Source organism: Pelodiscus sinensis, chromosome 11 (genome assembly GCF_052426305.1).
Source record: "Pelodiscus sinensis isolate ZL-2025 chromosome 11, ASM5242630v1, whole genome shotgun sequence".
Taxonomy (NCBI): domain Eukaryota; kingdom Metazoa; phylum Chordata; order Testudines; family Trionychidae; genus Pelodiscus; species Pelodiscus sinensis.
In genome coordinates this window covers 22051495-22070718 of record NC_143062.1, presented here as the reverse complement: position 1 = coordinate 22070718, position 19224 = coordinate 22051495, and the positions used below count along the sequence as shown (strand labels likewise).

The window sequence follows — 19224 nt, the reverse complement described above, 5'->3', positions numbered from 1 at the left end:
TATATATAAACTGCGTAAAGTGCTCACACAGCTACTGTGTTGATGGGGCCTTATAAGTGCATATAGTAGCAATCTTGACATTTTATTCAGGCCTTTTGGGGAAATTTCTATAGCAACCTGGAGTATAGTTCTTTCTATCAGTACATAATGTCTGTGTTCTACCATATGTTAACCATTTATTATTTCAAAGTGTCATACCCTATAGAATGGTAATGACATTTAGAAGTGTAGAGTATTGATTAGCAGTTGCTTAAAAGTGAATCACTATTACAATGTGGCATCTGTTCATGGCTCTACCTGTCATCACCATCAAAGTAATTTGCATGGAGACTGGCTCTTTTAACCTTGAAATGCTAGCATTTTCCAATACAGGATGTGAAAACAAACAACCATAAATGCATTAAGTGAGGAAATTAGCATTCATTTCCTTTTGAGAGCTAATGTTTTCCAGTTGGATTGTCCACTCAAAAATTTCCATATTAAAAAGACACTGTTGAAAGTACAATGCATGTACTTGTAAACTTACTGAAACCATCTCAAATTTCCCTAGTATAACAGCAACAGAACACTTTCACCTTTAATAATAAAAGAAATGAGATCATTTTGTGTTGCAAAACCCATACAGATGCAGACAGCACTGATGTGAATAAGCAATGAATGCAGTATGGCTTGAAATGACATTTTCTTTTAAGTTAAAAAAGGTGTTAAAATCTCTATTGAGACACCGACAAAAATAGACTATATGGTAGATCATTACAAACATTACACTATGATTCACATTCCAGTGCTGTCGGTTAAGGAGGCTAGACACTCAGGGTGTAATGGTGGCTCCGTTAAAGGTAATGAGAGTTTTGCCACTGACTTCAATGGAACCAGGTTTTCACCTCAAAAAGGGGAAGAGAATCCTCTATCTGTCGGAGGAAAAAACACTGAGCTATGAAAAGTGAGAGTATATCCATATATTGCAACTAGATCCATAATAGACATTAAATAGGGACCTTTTCAGAAAATTTTTACGTTGTGCTACAGCTTCTTCAATGCAGTAGACTGCAAATTGATACAACATAAGCATCTCTGTGTTTTGTTCTTTTCTTGAGGAAAGAGAAACAAAAAGCATCCTTCAAGGAAATTCACTTTTATGTCTCCATGTAATATACAAGCTCATTAAATGCATGGTAATCAGTTTGGTGTGGAGAGTAGCTTTCTGGGGTATGTGCCTCAAATAAATGTGCAGATTAAAAAGAGATGGAATATCAAGTGATGCATAGAAAAAAAAGGCAATTTCTCAAAATGACTTAAGCAAAACTCTAGGATAAAAGTGTTTTACATCCTCACATGTATCTATCATTTTATCATGACAATTTTTATTTAGTTGTATGAGAGAACCAGAAATTTTGTTGCACATAAACTTAAAGTGATATAATTAACTTACTCTGAGTGTTGATGTTCTATTATTAATAAAATTTACCTTCTTTTAAAATCACAAGCTTATTTATGCCTAACATTATTTTGATATTAATTCACTTATAAGTAAATTCAATATTGTTTCATTGCAAAATCAAAATTATTAATCAAAACTGGCATAACATTTAGAAGTCCAGAAAGACAACCATTTATGCCTTTGTTTTAATTTGCACTAACATCAATCATATTACTGGACCTTTACCCAAATACAGACAACAGTATTCACAGTACTCGAATTAAAATTAAATAATAATAAAAAAAGCAAGGTTTTTAAAAAGCGAGCTTGTTGAGGGGGTGAAAGAAATGCAATTAATGTCAAGATGATTGGACTAAATTTCTCTGAATCAATATATAGTGAACTTTGTCACCATTATGCATTTAAAAACTAAAGATAGATGTACTGCATGAGTCAGATGCACCACGTGAATGCTAATTGATCTAAATCACCCTGTTATTATAATGTTGTATTGACATTTCCACACTTGTAAGAAGCTGTCAAGACACAGAACCAAATCTATTCAGGAAAACAAAATGCAATTTTTAATTTTAAAAATAGGAATATTATGTTAATTTAAAAAATGCTTTGAGAAAATTCAGTGATTTGGGAGGCTCCAGTATACAGAAGTACTGGAAATAAGGGGTCGACACAGTCATACAACATACACTGTTAGCATTTCGGCTAATAGGCAGTTAAGTAACAGGCAAGGTTCAGTTAAACAGCCTCCATAAGATAAATAAATCTTTGGATAAACTTGTATTTAGGAAAATAGCAAGTCTTGATAAATAAATGGCTGATTTTTATATTGCTCCTATATCGATTAAATGGAATATTGTCAATTCTAGCCTCAAGAAAGGAATGCCAGTGTGATCCGTATGAAAAAGTGAGTCCCCAATAGAAACCTGAGAAAGTGTAACCAGGCTAAAGAGCCAGCCACTCTACAGGAGCTTGAAGAACTTTACTGCATAAACCCCAATTATTTTTAACATTAAAGGAAGGTGCATCACCTGTGTTTCATTACCACCATTCTGTTGCTACAGAATTAAATTGGAAGCCTTTAGTACTATGAACTTTAGAATGTGAACAGCAGTGTTTCCAAAGCTCTTTCAGAATTCCTATTACAGCAGGTTAAATAAACATTTCCACTATATTTAAATCCCAATTTGATTTCTGCATGTAAAAATTCTGACTATTTCAGCAGACTGTGCTAGCATACCTATTGCAGTTCTAATTAGCCATAATTGTAATATTATGGGGATATGACTTTTAACAGCATGTAAAGATGAAAAGCAAATCTAATGTTTTTTTAAAGTATAAGTAAACAACAGTTTCCTCCCCCACCCTCTCCTCCCAAACAGTTACATGGTAGCACATATCACACAGGACAGTTAATTAATTTGAATGGAAATCTAGGACCTAGCAGTATCTGCTAACTAGCAGAAGAGTATGCATGTCTCTGCAGCAGTATGTGGATAGTTTATTTTATAGTGCCAAATCTACGTGACAATTGTAAAACCTTCCTAAGTTAGAAACATGCAAGCAACACTATTGTTCTGTTTTCTCTGTTCAGTGTTCGGAATACCCGTTAGTGTTACTTTTCTTTAGAGATAATGCAGTATAAATATCAACTGTATTTATAAAAATGGTAATTTGATTCAAAAGCAGCCAGTCTTGAATTCTGCAAGTTAAACATATATAAACATTCTTGAGGAAATCATCATATGTCCCATATTTTTATAACAGAACAATATATCGGGCTATAGACAATATAACAAAATGCTGACATGCCCCATCTAAAGATATTTCAACTTAGTTATATATTTATTTATACAGAGATTGCTTCAGAGTGATGAATATCCACTTCTATGTAAACATCTATATAAGTTGCGATCAAAAATTCAAAACATTAATGCTTAAAGTAAATATTTTTAAATCATTGCTATTAATTATAAACTTTGGGAAGTTTTGCTTTAGAAATTAATCTATTTAACTTCCATATTAAAATTTGTATTTAGCAAGTTGTCATGTATAGTCAAGAAGCATTCTAAATATAGTCTAAATATATTCCTCTGAAAGAACTTTGCTTAGTCCACATTAAGACCAAATGAATTGAATAACCTTTCATATTAATTTTTCATTTTGAAAGACTTCGAAATACTTTGTAATGTAGCAATCTATACCAATCAGGTAGAGTGCTTTATAACTCCATCTGCTGATATTTTATAATTCTTAAATAAAACATATTGTTTAATCCTCAGATAATATGATGAACAATTAACATAATCCTGCAATTTTATTTAAAAATGTACTAACTCTTGAAACCCAATTTTGTTAGAATGAATTCTTAAATGGTTGGATGCTGGGAAAATGTTAATGCTTAGGACACTGATGTATTGTCATGTTGTTAAATCTTGTGATTTACTCCACTGCTGACTTATGTGTAATGAAAATGTTTTACATTCATAAGTTTAAATTTTCAAACTTGATATGTGTTCATTAGCACAGTTAAACTGAAGAAAACTGAAATATAAACTTTACAGAAGAGTACTTGCAAAATATTCTACCACCCAGGCTCATTCACTACCATCAATGTAGAGAAATACAAAGCTTTAGAGAATAAGTCCAAAGCGAAATTTAAAATAAAATTAAAATGCAATTATGACTACCAAAATGCAGGGGGGGGGGGAGGGAATAAAATCCTACTGTCTGCCATACAACCCTAAATACCAATCATATTATGAAATACCAGAATAAAGGCAAAAAGGCAAGAAATTAAAAATATCAAGGAATAAACCAACAACAGTCAAGCAGTAAAAAACACAAAACAAGATTTGCTGGTGAATTGGAAAGGATGCTGATACAAAGGTAAAATGAATATAGAGATAGCTTCCAATAACCTACAGCATAACCAACAGAATAAAATCTTACTACTTTAGAGGCAAAACAAAGGAAAATACATTATTTCAGAGGTGGTCCTATCAGTATCAAAATTAAGAAGAGAAGAATGACTAAGGATCTATACTGACTCTGTGGTCTTAATAGCTTTGGGAATCAAAAAGTGTTCTGAATTTTGCAGTCAAACATTAGGCAGTGTATCTTCAGTAGATAAACTTTTAAAATCATATGGATGTGTGCAGAAGTTCACACTTGTGGTCAAAGATAAATAAGAGCATATTAAATAAAACTACATATTGGGTGGTGCTCAATTAAAAATTAAACCATTTGAACAATATTAGATCATTTCCAAAACATGGAATATGTTTTGATTAGATCCTGGTCAGCAGTTCAAAAAGATAAGATTATTGTGTTTTCTGAATACAACACTATTTGCATAGAAAACATGATGACACAAACTATATAAAGAAGTGTTTACAGTAAGTATAAAATATAAAGTAGGACTACAATGAATGCAGTGTCTCAAAGGTTAGATTAAAATAACTGTACACCAAAATACTACATCCAGTTAATATAAAGGCCTTGAGAAGCACTAAGACACCAAATACTTTTGTGCTTAGGAGCTATATTTTTAATTGAATGAAACTCAATTCTTGCAATACTGGGAACCACAATATTGAAAGCATCAATTCCTTATACACTAAGCAATCTAACATACCTTTAACAATAAGATATTGCTGCAATTTTAATTTTAGCACAAGCTGTTTTGTTTGAATACCCAATGTACTGCCTGTTGCATAATTTCTGAAGGATATAAATACTTTCATAATGTGCACTATAACAATATGAGTAGTTCATTACCACACAACATTCATAAAGTGCTACTTTGGATTAAAGTCCTATTTGAAAAGAGTTGGCATTCACATACTGGAAATTACTGGATTTTAATACCAGGCTTTGAGGATCATATTTAAATGCTGCAGAACTGCAATAGTGATGTCTTTCAACTTCTCTCAATTTTTTATTCATCAACCACTCTAAAACAAGTTCCCAATAAGAAACTTTTATTAAAAGATGCACCTATTCTAATTTAACAGTGCAACTTTATATTAAAGTCTAATAATCAATTCTGCATTCTCATTATTTGTCAGAATGATGTAGACAAACCAATTTCTCAAGTTTTTGCATTACTTCACTAGGTTATTACCCAGCTGTGCAGCTGAGCAAAAAGATAACCACATTCATTCCCCTTATCTGTAATGATGTAATACATCCCAGCACTGGGTAGAGATGATTGGGGAATAATGGGATTGCAAAAACAGCAGAGATGATAAACAATGGTGCAGTCTTCTTTCCCTAATACAGTCAATGGCATGCAACATAAGATGCAAAGAATGATAAAAAAATGCTCTAATTCTGCTCCTTGCATGAAGTTTTTCAGAGAAGCAGCTGTTTCCATGCTGAAACAACAACACCATCATCATCCTCAGAGAGTAACAAGATGACAAAATAGCTTCTAGGCTTCACTGTGCACTTCACTAGTAAGTAATATTCTTTGGACCTGAAACCCATTAAAAATAACCAGTTAATCAGGAAGTCGCCAGTCAGCGCAGCAAGGAGACAGCAGGGCCTAGGAACTATATGCAGAGCAAAAAGCCTTCTAACCAAAGGATGTGCTGCTCGCCTGTTTGTTTAGAAAACTAAATCTGCCTCCATTTTCTGTACTAAAACCATTTCTTGCTACAACTAGAGAGATCCTTACCTTCTGCAGAAGCTGAGAACCTGAGTATTTAGCTGCGATGGATTTGATTTCCCCTCCAAAAGCAGAGGCCCAGAGCTTTACACTGTGGGGGCAGGGGAAAAAAGACAGGAAGAAATGTAATACACATGTTACAGTAGGCAACAAACAAACAGAGCATGACAGCCTCAACTGCACCCTCAAGAATCTAAGCAATGTTGTGTTAAAAAGCACTGTTAAGAAATAACACCACCCCAAAAGAAAAGAGGAGCTATTCACAAGTACAAGCTGAAGGAACATGTAGTTCAGACCAAGGTAAGGCCTTGGATTTAAAGTTGCTTTAACTGCACTTACAAATAAACAAACAAACGGATTTGTAAAGAGACAGGATTTTGCATAATCTGGAAGGTACTAACTGGCTGCAAGAAGGAAGATGAAATAGGATAGCATTGGACCTGAAATCCGCATATAAGAATGAGTAAATGCCCCATACATAAAGGCTTTTAACTTTAGCGTCTATACATGTTTATCCCCCGCACACCCTCCCCTAAAATAAAAATCAAGCAGCAGTGAGTTAATCATGACACTGGACTTCACACAGACCTGGTAACGGAATAAAATGCTCGGATCAGTCAAATATCTGCAACAAACAACAACAAAAACTTGGGCACCAGGGCTCCAAGTTTCCACTCCTGCAGCGTGGCCAGAGAGCCAAACCATGCAAACACTTACACCGACAAGGGGATCTGCTGCTCCGATCCGACCACATCCACGAAGGCGGTGTTAAAAGCTGTCCAGAAGATAAAGAAGAACCCCCAAAAAGCCCGGAGTAGGTTCAAAATCATGGTTTCTCTCGGAGCCTGAGAAGACTTGGGGGAAATTCGAGCACAGCTGAGCTGAACAGCAGAACCGCTTGCTCCCCCACTCTCCTCCAAAGCAACGCTGGAGAGGGGAAAGATATCACAGCTCCATCCTCATCCCTCCCGGGAGTGGCCCTCTCTGGATAATGGAAGGAGAGGATCGGAGGGGGAAAAGCGCTAACGACTTTAAAAACTATTGTGTCCTTGGTAACAGCGACGCGTTTTCCAGCCCTGCTGCAGCCACTTGCATGTAGTTCTTTACAACTCCGCAGTCAGCAGTGAGCCGAGTTACTTCAGTGCCCTGCTGCTTCTCCAAAGTGCCCTTAGCAGCGAAGGAGCAGCCTCTATTGATTCCGAGCGGGGAGGCTGCCTCCTTGCAATTACTGCTCACTTTATGGATGGGAAGCTGCCTCGAGTTCTCCTTCTCCCTCGCCGGCACGCTCCAGCCTCCGGCTCCGGGCGAGACAGCCAATACCCGGGGTGAGGGGAGCAGTCTTTGAGTGAGAGAGGCAGGGACCAAGGGCAAAGTGCCGGGGTCCGGCAAAGTCTGGAGGTGCTCAAAGTGGGACCCAGAGCTTTCGGGGGGCGGCTGGAAAGAGCAGCGCGCCTTGCCCGAGGGACTCCGCTGGGCAGGGCTGGCAGGAGTGGGAGGGGGCCGCGCACACCCGCCGGGGCCCCGGCCAATTCAGGCGGTGCACTGCTGCATGACAAGCATCTGTCGCCCGCCCCGCAGAGGAGATTGATGGCGGGAGCTCAGCCCTTCGCGCCGAACGCCGCTGAGCATCCCGGCTGCAGAGTCGGCGCGAGGACGGGAGGCGAGGCTGGCACAGAGGCGCCTCGGCAGAGCCAGTCCCCGGGCTGAGGTCAGGCGCGCACATGGACCCGAGTGGAGTGTCGCATGCCCTTGAGCGCGGCTGCGGCTTCCTCCCTGTCTGAGCGCTGCAGCGAGGCGTTCTCCGAGAGACCAGCACAGGGAAAGGCTTATGAATGAAAGGAAATGCAGCATAAGTAAATCAATGCGGGCTCGGGCACTGGAGAGCATCAATGAATTATTAATCTGTGCTTTTGTGGAGGAATCCCCTTAGTGAAGTGGGCATAAGATTCACAAGGAGCCACAGAGGGAGCAGGAAGGATTCATTCAGGTAGTTTTTGGTGTGTTTTAACCTCCCCCCGCTTGCTTCTCTTCCCCCCTCCCTTCTCCCGCCTTCGCTTGTTCTTACCCTCCATCTCCCAAAGCTAAAGACTTAAAATAGCGTTTGAACTTTAACGTAAATAAGCATGCCAGGAATTAAAGATGATCTGAGCATGGGCTGAGTCATCCTTACACTGTGCTAGAGAGACCCGCTACTGAGACACTAATGCACAGGAGCTGGGATTCTAGTTTACCTAGCTCGGCAGTTGGAATTAATGTCTAATTAGCCTATATTCCTTTGTACACAGTGTACTTTTCTTGTGTAGCATTTCCTCCCTTGAGATTTCATACACAGCACCGGTACTTTGCTTTCACATTAACTTTTACAAGTGTGCTGAACAGCTTGCCGTACAGAGTACCATCCCCTTCCACTGCCTGATTGCCATACAACGGATGTCCTGGCCAAAATGTAAGTGCTGTTGAATCAAATGACCAAATCTCAGAAAAAAAGCCCTGAAGATTTAAGGAAAAAATATTCTAAGGCAATTTATATAGTTATTGGGAAAGCTTGGAGTTTAGCTTTCATTAACCACTACTCATTTCCATATGGGAAGTATATTGCCCATATCTTTGGTTTGGAAAAGAAATACCAGTTTTTATTTTGTGAACTTGGATAACCCTTATGACTTTGGGAACTGAGGGCTCCTTTGGTCTGCAAGCTTAAAATCTATGTAACCCAGTAAGCACTCTGTAAGAAATGGTTTAAATGTATTACCATATCACCAGGTGCTCAACCTACCTACAGGCAAAATGTAAAAACATGTATGGATGACTAACCATGTATAATGAATTATACACCCTTTTGAACATGTCCTATAAACAGCAAAACCTTTTCACTACAATATCACACTGAAGAATGGCACAGATGCTTCTCCTATGTTTGTTACACAATCTTTAAATTTTATGTCAGGAAAATAGTTTTTAAGGTTTAAATGTTTTTAATGCATCAGTGCTTTCAAGACACAAGCCAGATAATATTTAAAGTATATATTTGCCAATGTTTGGATATTTCTAAAATTGCAACATAAAATATATGTGAAAACATCACCAGGTAATATGATAGAAGCTTACAGTATCATCAAATTACTTAAGTCTTGACGCTATGGATTTTTTTAATTTAACATTTCTTTTATTTTATACCACCTCCTATTCACATTTGATTGTGTGTACAGTGTACATAGTTGAATATTTGTACAGTTATAACACGGGAAAAAACTACTTCTCCTCCTCCCCCACACAATAAAGATTTAAACAATATAGAAATTACCCATTTGTTTTTGTCACTAGTCTATATCTATGTTCTATTACTAAACTATAAAATATTTTAATATCTTAAAAGCAGGAAGGAGTCCTGTGGCACCTTATAGACTAACAGATTTATTGGAGCATAAGCTTTTGTGGGCAAAGACCCACTTCATCAGATACTTTAATATCTTAGTCACTTATGTACTCTAGAATGTTTGTACAAGCTTTTTGCAACTTTTTTACCATGCAATAATGGATTGAAAACCTGCGTTTAATTCTGTTTAACACATACATCGTCTTCATAAGCAACTGTAAATACATTATTAAACAAATAGACATACAGATGTAGTATCCTATCCTGAGTACTCCTCCTATTCAAGACATGGGAATCACTGAATTCAGCACATCCAGCTTCAACATCATAATACCATGACGTGGAAATTATAATAGCAATGAAAGTGCAACACAAACCAGAAATACTTTTTTTCCCTAAATTGATGATACATAATGTCTATAGGGTGGGGAAGAAGAGGAAAGCTAAGTTGTCTACCAAAGGTTATTGTGGAATGTTGATTTGTTTTTACATTGATTGTTGTATGTAAAATGAAAGCTGTAGGTGGTAAGTGGAAAGGAAGAATCTTATTCTGGTTTTATATTAAACCATGTCATTTAAAATAATCCTGAGGTGGAAATATCAAAAAATGGATGGCACCATGTTGTGGTTCCCAATTTAGCAGAACATAGTGAAAGACTGAAATGAGACAGCAGATGAAGTCACCTGAAATTTAAAAAAGATGCATGACTATCAACTTTTAACTTCTTAAATGTTGAAGTTATATTCATACACTATTGCGATAGCATTTGTACCAAATATGCCTTTAGCAATATGCTGCTTTTTAATATTATTGTAAAATGCATCTTTTTACATATGTGAAGTTATGGATTCCTTCTGTATGGTTTTACTAGGACATACTTACCTATTCTAGGTAAAGGTGATAAACAGGTCTACCCTAAACAAAGGAATATGGGCTTACCTCACTTTACATATTAGCAGTCAACATAGCCATTGTGCCAGACTGTCAGGGGTTATCCTGATCCTGAATATGAGAGACAAAGACAGAAAATTAACAGAACTCTTGCTTCCCATAGACATACACAGAAGACCAAATCCCCAGGGGGCCTTCTTGACTTGTCACACAGACCTCCCTTTGGGGATATAAGAAACAGAAAGAGACTCCATCTTTATCCTTCAAAACTGGAATGGAGACCGTAGGTGAGAGAAACCATCTTGAACAAAAGACAGTAACTTGCAGATTAAGTTTACTCTTTGTATTTACTTCCACTTGTATTTGTTTAGCCATTTCTACCTTCATGGGCAGTGTGTGACATCCCCCACGCCCCTTCCACCACCCAGAGCCTGCCCCACCCAGTGTAGGGCCACTGGCCCCGAGCCCCCCACCAAAGCCAGCCCACACAGCCCCTGAGAATCATGAGGAGAGTGGGCAGCACCAGACTCCAGCCTCAGAGTGCAGGGAAGGCAAAGCATAATGGGGCCTGGAGAGAAGCCACATGAGCAGGTAACCTAGCCCAACGGTGGGTGGGGCCACTATTGGTTGTGACCTGCCATCCATTTCCTACCTTTATCCCTTCTATTTGGTATCAATTAATCCATGTTCTTTTGTAAATAAACATGTTTTAATTTTATTATAAACCATCACTACTGAGTAAGTTCAGTAAAGAGTGTGCTTTTAGAAAGCTAACATAACAGGTGACAGTTTTTTATTATCTCTGTAAAGACAAAAAAAACCTATCACTTCCTTTGTGAGCATTAGTCCCTGCAATAGCATGATTTTAAGGTGAATTCAGGACAAGAAGTATATTAAGGTCAGACTGCAAGGAGTAACCAGGCTGGGCAAACAAAGGGTGATACTTGTGACATGCTGGCAAGCAGTTGGGATCAAATATGTATAGCCATAACATACCCAGGCAGATGGTGACCAAACCTCTGACTCTCAGAGAAGCCTTCAGAAGTGCCAGCTGCCTCTAGAAAATATACAGTGATGCAAGGTGACAAAATTTGTATCATATTTATATTCTACTAGAAGATTTACCTGGCATTGCTAGGGTCCTTAACTCAAATAAGTTTTGTTTTCTTTCATTTAAAATCATTGTTCTGGGGATGAAGGATTCAATATGTAGGCTGCCATGAGGAGAAAGGACAACCCCACCTTCTCTCACTACCACATCCTAGGGCCAGGTGAGAAGTGCCTATCCAGGGCCCCTGCAGTGGGCACAGCCAGGGGAAGGGTGCATGTTCCCCGGCTGGGGGATGGACAGAGACACAGACAAATGGACACACAAAAAAACAACTTATCTGAAATATATGTAGTAAACAGCTGTCATTTATTCCACCTCTGGCCCCTGCTGGCCCAATGGAGTTATTGCTGTCCAAGTTCCCATCTCTGGCCCCTTGCTGCCCCTTGTGGTCATTCTACAGTATAACTGTCCCTCCTACCAGGCCATTCCCTTTCCCTTTTATGAGAAACAATCAAATTCCAGACACATCCCGTTGTCCTGGCACAACCAAACCCTTACCTTGTGTTAAGTTATGATAAGAGGAAGCTGCCTACCAAATGTGGTGGTCCTAGCACTTACCATTTAGGGAGAGTTCTCAGATGGATGGACACACAGACAACATTTCTAAAATATATAGTATATAACTACCTTGGAATCTCAGAAGCAAATATTAGTACATTGTGAGCTATAAAAATGAAGATCCTTTCTCAGAGCCTTGAAACTAGTCTGCTTTCAATACATGATAGTCTCAAGTATTACCCACACTGAGCTAAAGGCTGTCCAATAACTTGGGGATTTCCCCATCTCCTATTCTAAGGATGCAAAGTCATCTAATCTTTTACTCATTAATAGATGATCAAGAAAAAGAGTAGACAGTGGTTTACAAACACATGAAAGAGACTTCCTACTCTCTCACACCCAAGAGGTTGAAATTTACCTAAAATATGTGATACGTCACATGGTTGTTCAAAAGGTCAGAGAGAAGATGAACATTGAAAGGCTTCACAAAAGAGCAACATATTAAGGAAGGAACTGAGAGAGTATACTTGGTGAGCAAGAAATGGAAGATAGTTCATAAGGGCAGCATGAGAAAAACAATATAAGCTTGAGTAGAAGAGTAGTAGACTAAAGGTCTATTTTGGCAAAGAGGTAAAGTAAGGAACTATAGAAGCAATTCCAATGTCCTTCCCCCTCTCCTTTCAAATATATTTGCCCATGTAAAGGAGTGGGATGGAGAGAAAAGAAAAGAGCCATTTTCAGCTTTGCAACATACTTTGAGATCTTTGATGGAAGATATGGTTTTGAGACCAAAGAAAACAATTAAGAGAGGCACTAGGGAAGCATATGGAACAGGGGTGGGGAGTAGGAGGAAAATGAAGTAATTAACACAAATGTTTATTGTATTTCTTTTTTCTGTCACATCCTCTCAACAGTGAGCCCTACAGAGATAAGAAAGTAAATGCAAAAGACTAAACTGGCCAAAAACACTTTGCAAAAAAGTGCAAGCTACAGCAACCTGAAATTATTTCCAAAAAATCCACAAGAGTTCATTTTATTTGCCTGTATTTCATAAGAGTTAGAAGATACGTATACTGCAAAGTTATGAAAAGATATGTCCTAGGTGGACTGCACGGCAGCTAACATTCTCTCTTTGTAGCATTTTTCTGGGAAGCTGAAGAGAGAGATTATAATTCTAAAATAGGCGTGTCCTGTGTAATGCTCCTTTCATTTTATAAAAATAAATTCTCCCATTTTTTTCTTCTCTGAAATGTATATAGCCCCAGAGTGACCCCTTAAATAAGAAATGGGAGGAAAGAAGTGTGAAGCAGAAGAAAATGAAGGGACAGGGTTCCTTTATACAACACCGCATTTATGGTGCACTGTATTGAAATGTCTTTCTTGCCTTTAATATTTAGTGACTTTCATTTTTCCATTCTCTTTCTTCTTTCACATGTTTACACATGTAAAATGGAAAAAAGTGAATGAGAAGGATATGATAAAGGTCATATCTAAGCCTCATAAAGCAGTTTAAGACCCTGACATGAAAGGCACAATAAAATGTTAAGTATTATTATTTGGAAACACACCAGTGGTAGAAAGATTGATAAAATAATACTTTACAAATCTTTGGATTGGTTTTATCTGGCATAAGCTTTTAATGGTTTCAAATGAACTGGCATGTCTAAGTGCATTTGTGTGTATGTCTACATAGACTATTTTGTGGCATACCTAACATATGCACATGTATTTTTGGAATTTTATGAAGGTCCCTAGTGTATGAAACTAAGTATTTTATTGGTGTGAAAAAGCTAATTATTGATGGATCCCAACCCACTTAAGACAAAGATTGAGGTCAAGTAACACTACTCGTAGGATTTTGTGAATACAATACTGCATAGTGTGCATGAGTTAGTGCCTTTTAGACTTTACAATATGCTATAAATCTTATAATTGTTTTTGGAGAATTCAATTCTAAAAATACACCCATTATGTCTAAATCTATGTAATGTTACTTTTCCGTAGTTTTATTGGTTTTAAGTCAATATAGATATAAAAATTTTAATTCACAAGAATATTCTTAGTATAGATGCAAGCTATGTTTGTAACCATTGCTTGTGAACAATGGCATTAAAAAAACTATATAGAAGAGCAAAACCCCTTCAAAATATATCATCAGGTCAGTATTTTGAATACATTTTATCTTTGGCATATTTCAACCCAAAATAAACCTCACAGTTTGCCCTAAAACCCCAAGGAATGCATAGTTAATTTAGCTTGCACAAAGACTGTTTTCAGCTGCTGGCTTTAGCATCTCTGCATGGAGTTAAAATGTAAAAGAGCAGAGCATTATCACATCCCAGCCTATGAGAGCTCATGCTGCCTGGGCAAGCTAGAACGCTTTAAGATAATGATGTTTATAGCTAACCAAATCCAATTTAAGCAGTCCACTGTAGCTCTAGTCTGTTAGTTCCATTTCACATAGGCTTAATTTATTTTAAATTTTCAACTATTGAAAAGACTGCTTTTTTGTTTCTTTTGAGTGTCAGGCTAGAAAATGAACTCTTCCAGCAGCAAATGAATTATCTTTTACACCTAAGGCTAGTGTTACGTCGTACACGTTAATGTTTTCATTACGCTCAAAATATTTGAACACAGAAGCTAGTAACTAAAATGAGAAATCATAACTGAGAAATAACACAATGAACTGAATAGTGTGACAAAAAAGAAAAGAGGCTACAGTGCGACACTGATGATAAAAAATGAAGAGCAAAGGTGATAAAGCATTTAAATGATGAATCTAGGATTGTCTGTAGATTACAAAAATCAAATCACTAACCTTGCATAATTTGTTTCAGATGATGAATCTGAGCCATGCAAATTCCTCTGCTTTCCCTTCAAATGACTATCCTCCAAGATGTGGACTTGAAAGATTATTCGAATCATTTCAGATTTGGGATGCATTACAACAAAACATTTATGATACCAAGAACATAGAAATTCAGCAATGGGGATTATGCTCATCTAAAAATCTGAATTTAATTGCAACCAATTTTAGTAGGAGGGAAGCCTTATTGACAAAAATTTAAAAAACCCATTAACTGCAAGTGAGAGATATGGAACATCTTCCGCAGCACCACATGGAAGGTTGAGGGAAGTGGGGGGGGGGCAGACAACAATCCTCACCTCACACACACCCTGGGCTTGGACAGCAGTAGTGCCTGTGTCCTGTGGGGCTAAGACTGGGTTCCCTCTCCAGATACTGTAAACTAGAGCATGGAGTTGTAGCAATGCTAGGTTTGGATCGGACAACCCTCCTGATGGGAGGACACTAAACCATATTTCAGTGATTAGCACTGCATCCCTGTGCACCAGGTCACAGTGCCCAGAGCAAGGAACTCAGAACACAGAAGTCAAGCTCCAGAGTATGGGGCAGGCTTGCTCTCCAATCCCCCACTCCAGGCCTTTCTTCTGCACTAGGGTGTAGGCTCCGCAGGAAATCACGGCAAACAGAAGTCATGGGTAAAACCAAGAAATCACAACACTGGAACTTTTTCTGCACTGTGACAAACCAGCAGCCCTAATCATGAACGCTGTCTGATCCTAAAAGCCACAGAGAAATCATCACAGAATTGCACAGGAAAAAGATACATGCAAGGAAACAAGCAAAGAAGAGTAAAGTTTTCTACTAAATCAATATACAGTAGCATCAGTTCAAGAACAAAAAATAAAGTCAGTGGCTTAAATTCAGGATATTAGATTTTCTTAAGTATTTGGTCATATTGGTATCCAAAATCAACATAATGAAAACTCCAACAAACGGTGATAGCCCAAAATCATTATAGTACCACTACTGGGAGCAATAGTGTGATAACCAGCTAGCAGAACACTGCAGTACTTTATTTTTAGATGGACTATTCCTATGCTATCATATACCCCATCATAAGCCATCATCTCCAACTGTGAAACTAAGTTAGGCAAAGGGTGGCAAACAGATCTATAGGATATTTTTAATAATATTAGGAAATAGCAGATACACTATGGAATCTTTCAAATCCAGCCTATAAAATTTACTTGGCATCTATCTTGAATAGAGGTGGGTTGACTCATCGATTACATCTTGAAACGCTATTATAAATAAAAATAACTTTATATAAATTTTTTTGTCAAGCAAGAATATTAAAGATTATTTTGCCTCATACAAACCAGTAAATTTCCCCTCCTACCAGACCATATTCAAGGGCTGTTTGTGCTAATATTTTGCAGTCTTAGATCACCATATGATCTGGTTTACAGTAGACACCTATTGCCTGGAAGGTAGGAATTAATCTATTTCCATAGATCCCTTCATATAGAACATTTTCTTAGGATTCAGAAGGCGTGATAGACTCAGCATCTCACATGGTGAGGCCATAGAATGGTAGTAATCTTGATGGAAGATTTGCTCAAAAATGGTTGACCCACTTTTGACATCACACAGAACATCTGACACTGGAATGGAATGACTAGAAAACAGCCACAACATGTAGTTTAGTATTATGACTGTAGCATACAATGCTACGAATCCCTACAACCTGCACAATAAATGGCAGCTTGCATGACATGGAATTGCTAAGCACTCATGATTTACTTATTGGAGATTTGAATACAGTATTTTGAGTTTTAATGTTTGTTTAAAGATACATTTAAAATAAAAAAGAAAATACCATTTGAGTGTATTTAGGTTTACATAAAGTATTTGTCAAAGCATGTCTTTCTACATTATATACTGTTAACCACTCCAGTGACACTAATATTGCAGGATACACTTCTGTCAGACCACTATGCCCATTACTTTTTAAATGGATCACTCAATTTTTAAGCAATCAGGCAAACAAATTCAGGACCTAACAGTCATTTTACTTGAGCTATGAAACCACCAGGGAATCATGAATGCCATCTTGTATTAAGTCTAGTTACAGGCACAGACTACAGCATGTAATAAAAAATACAGGGCTGGCATAACCATGAGGCGAACTGAGGCGGCCGCCTCAGGTGCCAGACTGTGAGGGGGCGCCACTAGGACCCATATTGTAGAAAATTGTGTCTGCTGCTCGTGCATAGGTATTCTCTCTGCTCTAGATGCTCAGAGATGGTGGCGTACTGTGCTGGAGGAAGGAAGGCACAAGAGACATAACAGGCAGCCAGGAGAAAAGGTGGCATGGGGGCATCATTTGAGCTCCCCGCCTCAGGTGCCAAAATGTTGTGGGCTGGCCCTGCAAAAATAAATATAAAAAAAAGAATCAGGAATGCAGAATTTTCAGATTACCATCCCAACAGTCATCTGATAATCAACCATAATAATGTCTGTTTCATATGAGTCCCAGAAAATACTTTACTAGTACAGGTTATATCTCCAAAAACCATCACCCTCTGTTCCAGCAACATCTGTCATCCAGCAGGGCCTTTGATGCTCCAGAACTAGAGAGCAGGGAGCCTAAGCACAGGAGGGCCATCCAGGGCCAGGGCAATAGGGTCAGCAGCCTGGCTGGGGGCAGTGCAAGACCTGAAAACCAGCACAAGACCAGAGCCAGAACCCCACGGCAGCATCTAGCAATCTGCAGCAGAGTGGGGCTGGGCCAGAGACCCTTGGCAGCATGGGTCAATGCAGAGTTTAGTGCCGGGAGCTTGGGGCTGCAGCCAGAGCCCCATGGCAGCATGGGACCAAAGTCCACCAGCAGCTTCCTGGAGCATGGGGTTAGGGCCAGAGTCCTGCAGGAGCCCCCTGGAGCTTGGGGTTGGGGCCAGAGCCCTGCAGCATTCCCTTGGAGCACAGGGCCAGAGGCCAACAGCAACTACAGGGTCAGAACCCCATAACAGGAGCCAGAGCCTCTGTTGCCTAGGAAGCCGGCAGCAGTTGGCCATGCATACCAGCCAGATTGGAGGTGGGGGAGGGTGTGGCAGGATGCCTTGCTGGACAACATTCCCTATAAGATGCACACCCACACAGTCGCACAGCCCTTTTCTGAGCCCCACACAGGGGTTCAGAGCTCCCTGTGCAAGCAGGGAGCTCAGTTGCTCGGCTGGGGAAGTGGGGGGGGGGGGTGCATTCACTCTCTTGCTGTGGAGGAGCAGAAGTGGCAGCAGCAACAGCAACTGCTGCTGCCGCCTGCAATACTGGCTCTAGCCTTTACTCGAGTCCTCTTCCCCCATCCCCTGGTGGGTCTGTAGTAGCTGGGGGGTGTTAATGCAACACAGATCATGCCAGCTGAAGAGGAGGAAGGATTGGTGCTTCATTGCCTGTCACCGGCCATGTGGGAAAAGCTGGGTAAGTTACAGGCCTTGCCAGACTGGGTCAACTTCTCTGCTTTTCTCCCCCTTCCTGCTTCTCCCCTAGCCTCCCATTGGGGAATTGGCTGGGTGCAGATCCCTTGTTTTCCCCTGTATCCATTCCCCTGATGCCCAGTCAGAGAAGGACAGTTGCCAAGCCTTTTTGCTTCTCTGCCTCCTATATTCTTTCTGCTCTCTCCAATTTGCACTGGTCTCTTCCCCCTCCTCCATGCTTTCATACTTTCACCCCAGAAGCAGGTCAGTATCTCCTCCAGTGAAAGCAAGATCAAACTTCTCCCTGCCCTATCACTCCCCACCCTGTCACTAAAACTGCCCCAGTTTCAGCCAACTCTCTGATCACTTTAGCCCCCACCCCACCCTTTAACTCTGAGTTCCATGATTAGAAAGTTTCCCTCCCTGGCTGTAGGAAACAGGACAGCCATAGTCTACATGTGTACAGGCTGCATGTGGGTTGGAGCGGGAGAGGGGTGATAGTTTTCTGGTCAAATCAAGACATTTAGTAAGGATTTTGGGGGGGAAGGGAAAGAACCCCATGTTGTGAGGAGACATTGTGAGAGGTGAAATGCAAGATTTTGGATAAAAGAGTAAGATGATTCAAAAGTTTCAGAGGGGTTAGTCTGTAAGGGTATGTCTACACTACCACCCTAGTTCGAACTAGGGTGGTTAATGTAGTCAATCAAAGTTGCAAATGAAGCCCGGGATTTAAATATCCCGGGCTTCGTTTGCATCTTGCCGGGCGCCGCCATTTTTAAATCCCCGGTAGTTCGGACTCCGTGCCCGCGGCTACACACGGCACGGAGTAGGTAGTTCGAATTAGGCTTTCTAATTGGAATGAGGTATAACGGTAGTTCGAATTAGAAAGCCTAATTCGAACTACCTACTCTGTGCCACGTGTAGCCGCAGGCACGGAGTCCGAACTACGGGGGAT

At 39.4% G+C, this 19224-nt stretch overlaps 1 protein-coding gene and 1 long non-coding RNA gene across 2 annotated transcripts in view; one reads left to right on the top strand and one right to left on the bottom strand.

The window, feature by feature from the left end:
• The window catches only part of CACNA2D3 (calcium voltage-gated channel auxiliary subunit alpha2delta 3), a 758781-nt gene extending 751347 nt beyond the window's left edge, over positions 1-7434 (bottom strand). Inside the window, exons 1-2 of the mRNA XM_089781194.1 lie at positions 6828-7434; positions 6120-6201 (exon numbers count right to left, since the gene is read on the bottom strand). Coding sequence (XP_089637320.1) covers positions 6120-6201; positions 6828-6940 — 195 coding nt within the window. The 5' untranslated portion in view covers positions 6941-7434. The remainder of the gene's footprint in view (positions 1-6119; positions 6202-6827) is intronic.
• Positions 7435-7954: 520 nt separating this feature from the next.
• On the top strand, positions 7955-16599 carry LOC102448425 (uncharacterized). Its single transcript, XR_332520.5, has 3 exons — positions 7955-8097; positions 10542-10665; positions 14825-16599. It is a non-coding gene; the product is annotated as an uncharacterized LOC102448425 (long non-coding RNA).
• The last annotated feature ends 2625 nt before the right edge of the window (positions 16600-19224 follow it).